Here is a 2,500-nt window from a genome sequence, read left to right on the forward strand (position 1 = left end):
ACGTCCCTTTATAGTCAAATATAGTGTTTCCCTTAGTGATAGAAGGATGACTTACAGAATCACGATTGCTAAAAACTAGTGACAATCCCTTGACTGCCTGTTTATTACCCATCAACCGCCCTGCTGAACACTGTTCAAAACAGCTGATGAACCTCCCATTCGCTCCCCCAGGCTACTTATTCATCGGCTCCGGCCTGATCTTCTCGGGCGGCCTGCTGTTCCTCTTCCCCCGCAAGCTGCCGGCGACGCTGCGGCGCGAGGCGAAGCGGGTGCTGCGGCAGGCGGAGAAGGACCGCAAGGAGGGCGGCGACCGCGGCCTGCAGTACTTCGCTTCCCTCGCCAAGCAGTCCAAGGAAGCCCAGGAGAGGCCGACGCTCCCCAGTGAGGCTTCTCTCTGATGTGCAGCCACGAGGACATGAAAATAAACATTTTGCAACACTTACATTTCCAATGAGCGAGGTTCATTCTCTCTCTCTCTCTCTCTCTCTCTCTCTTCAACACACGCATGCGCGCACACACACACACACACACACACACACACACAATAATAATAATAATAAATAAATAGATAAATAAGTACGAATGAAAATCAAACATGAACTAGATAACTACCTTCCATTTTCTTTTTTTTCACAAACAACAAAGTAATCCCATAATCCCAGTCTTTCTCTATAACTGCAGACCTCAAGAAGGCCTTAAAGCGACTCTTCACGAACAAGATTTGGGTCGGCAACCTCTTCAACACAACGGTGTATGTCCTCGCGGCTTCAGGGTACTGGAACTTCAAGCCTAAATATCTTGAAAACCAATTTCGTAAAAGCTCTACCGAAGCCAATTACTATACAGGTATGATGGACTCTGTTTTCATTTTCAGTGGGTCTCGCCATGTGTATTACTCGAAGTAAATTGTGACGGAATATCTCTTACAGGAGGAAATATTAAAAAGCAGAGCGTTTTAGATCTTTTAGAATTGAAAGATTAAAAACCGGAAGGCATTAGATCTTTTAGAATTGAAAGATAAAAAATCAGAGGGCATTAAATCTTTTAGAATTGAAAGATTAAAAATCAGAGGGCATTAAATCTTTTAGAATTGATACATTAAAAATCAGTGGGCATTAAATCTTTTAAAATTGAAAGATTAAGAAGCAGAGGGCATTGCGGCTCCTCCAAAACGGCGACCCCGTTTAGAAATGAGAGGAAGAAGAAGTAGAAAAGACAAAGGGCATTAGATCTCTTAGAATTGAAAGATTAAAAAGCAAAGGGTATTAAATCTTTAAGCACTGAGAGATTAAAGCGCAAGGGGTTTTATTAGCTTTTCAAAACGAGAGGTTAGAAATAACAGAGTATTATGACTGATTAATTATCGTGTTAGGGAGTGGTGTTAATCATTACAGGCATTCATAAGAAGCAGCGGGGAATTATGGAAAATAATTCCTTTACTTTTGATTTGACGCGAGAATCCACTTGGACGTTTCCGGATGCGAAAGAGAGAAAGGGGGGGAAGGAGAGAAAACGATAGTAAGTGCGTGAGAGAGAGAGAGAGATTGGGGTGGGGAGTGATAGTGTCAGGGTTTGTTTTCCCCGAACTCTGGTGGGCGTATGGAGACACAATTCTGGTTTGGCTGTTTATTGATAAGAGGCGGTAGCGTGGCGTGGCTATGTCTCGTGCTGGTGCAAGACCCAGGCAAAGGGGAGCCCAGGAAGCGCGCAGAGCGGGAGAGAGCCCCGAAGCGCCGTCCGGTCAAAGCAGAGACCTGGGGTCAAGTGAGCTGTAGTGCTGAAGAGTGGATCGGGAGTCACCAGTGGTGGTGACGTGGTTAGCTAACCCTGGTTCCTCAGAGATAGTAAGTGAAAGAGAGGGGAGAGAGAGAGAGAGAGAGAGAGACAGACAGACAGACAGACAGAGACAGAGACAGACAGAGAGAGAGAGAGAGAGAGAGAGAGAGAGAGAGAAAGAGAGACAGACAGACAGACAGACAGAGACAGAGAGAGAGCGATGACAGTAAGGAATACTATTACTCTGCACTTCAAAGGGCATTAAATCTTTAAGCATTGAGAGATTAAAAAGCATGGGTTATCATTAGCTTTTCAAAAGAGAGATTTGAAATGAGAGAGTATTATGATTGTTTAATTATCGTGTTACGGAGTGGCGTTAATCATTACAGACATTCATAAGAAACAGCTGGAGTTATGTGGAAATTAATTCAATTACTTTTGATTTGACGAGCGACCCAAAATTGGTAATGACAGTGTACTAAACTATAATAAAGAAAAAAGACAGACAGAGAGAAAGGAAGAGAGAGAGAGAGAGTGGGGAGGAGAGAGAGAGAAAGAGAGAGAGAGAGACAGAGACAGACAGACAGACAGAGACAGATAGAGAAAGAGTGGGGGGGAAGGCGAGAGAGCGATAGTGAGAGAGAGAGAGAGAGAGAGAAAGAGAGAGAGAGAGAGAGAGAGAGAGAGAGAGAGAGAGAGAGAGAGAGAGAGAGAGAGAGAGAGA

The 2,500-nt window shown here is 44.2% G+C and overlaps 1 protein-coding gene across 2 annotated transcripts in view; it reads left to right on the forward strand.

The window, feature by feature from the left end:
• Positions 1–2,500, forward strand: part of LOC138861453 (solute carrier organic anion transporter family member 74D-like) — a gene marked incomplete at its 3' end in the record, with an annotated part of 19,673 nt that overhangs the window by 13,480 nt on the left and 3,693 nt on the right. For both annotated transcript variants that reach the window (XM_070120571.1, XM_070120564.1), the window contains 2 exon segments: positions 172–381; positions 682–846. In XM_070120571.1, coding sequence (XP_069976672.1) covers positions 172–381; positions 682–846 — 375 coding nt within the window.

Source organism: Penaeus vannamei, chromosome 1, assembly GCF_042767895.1.
Source record: "Penaeus vannamei isolate JL-2024 chromosome 1, ASM4276789v1, whole genome shotgun sequence".
Classification (NCBI taxonomy): domain Eukaryota; kingdom Metazoa; phylum Arthropoda; class Malacostraca; order Decapoda; family Penaeidae; genus Penaeus; species Penaeus vannamei.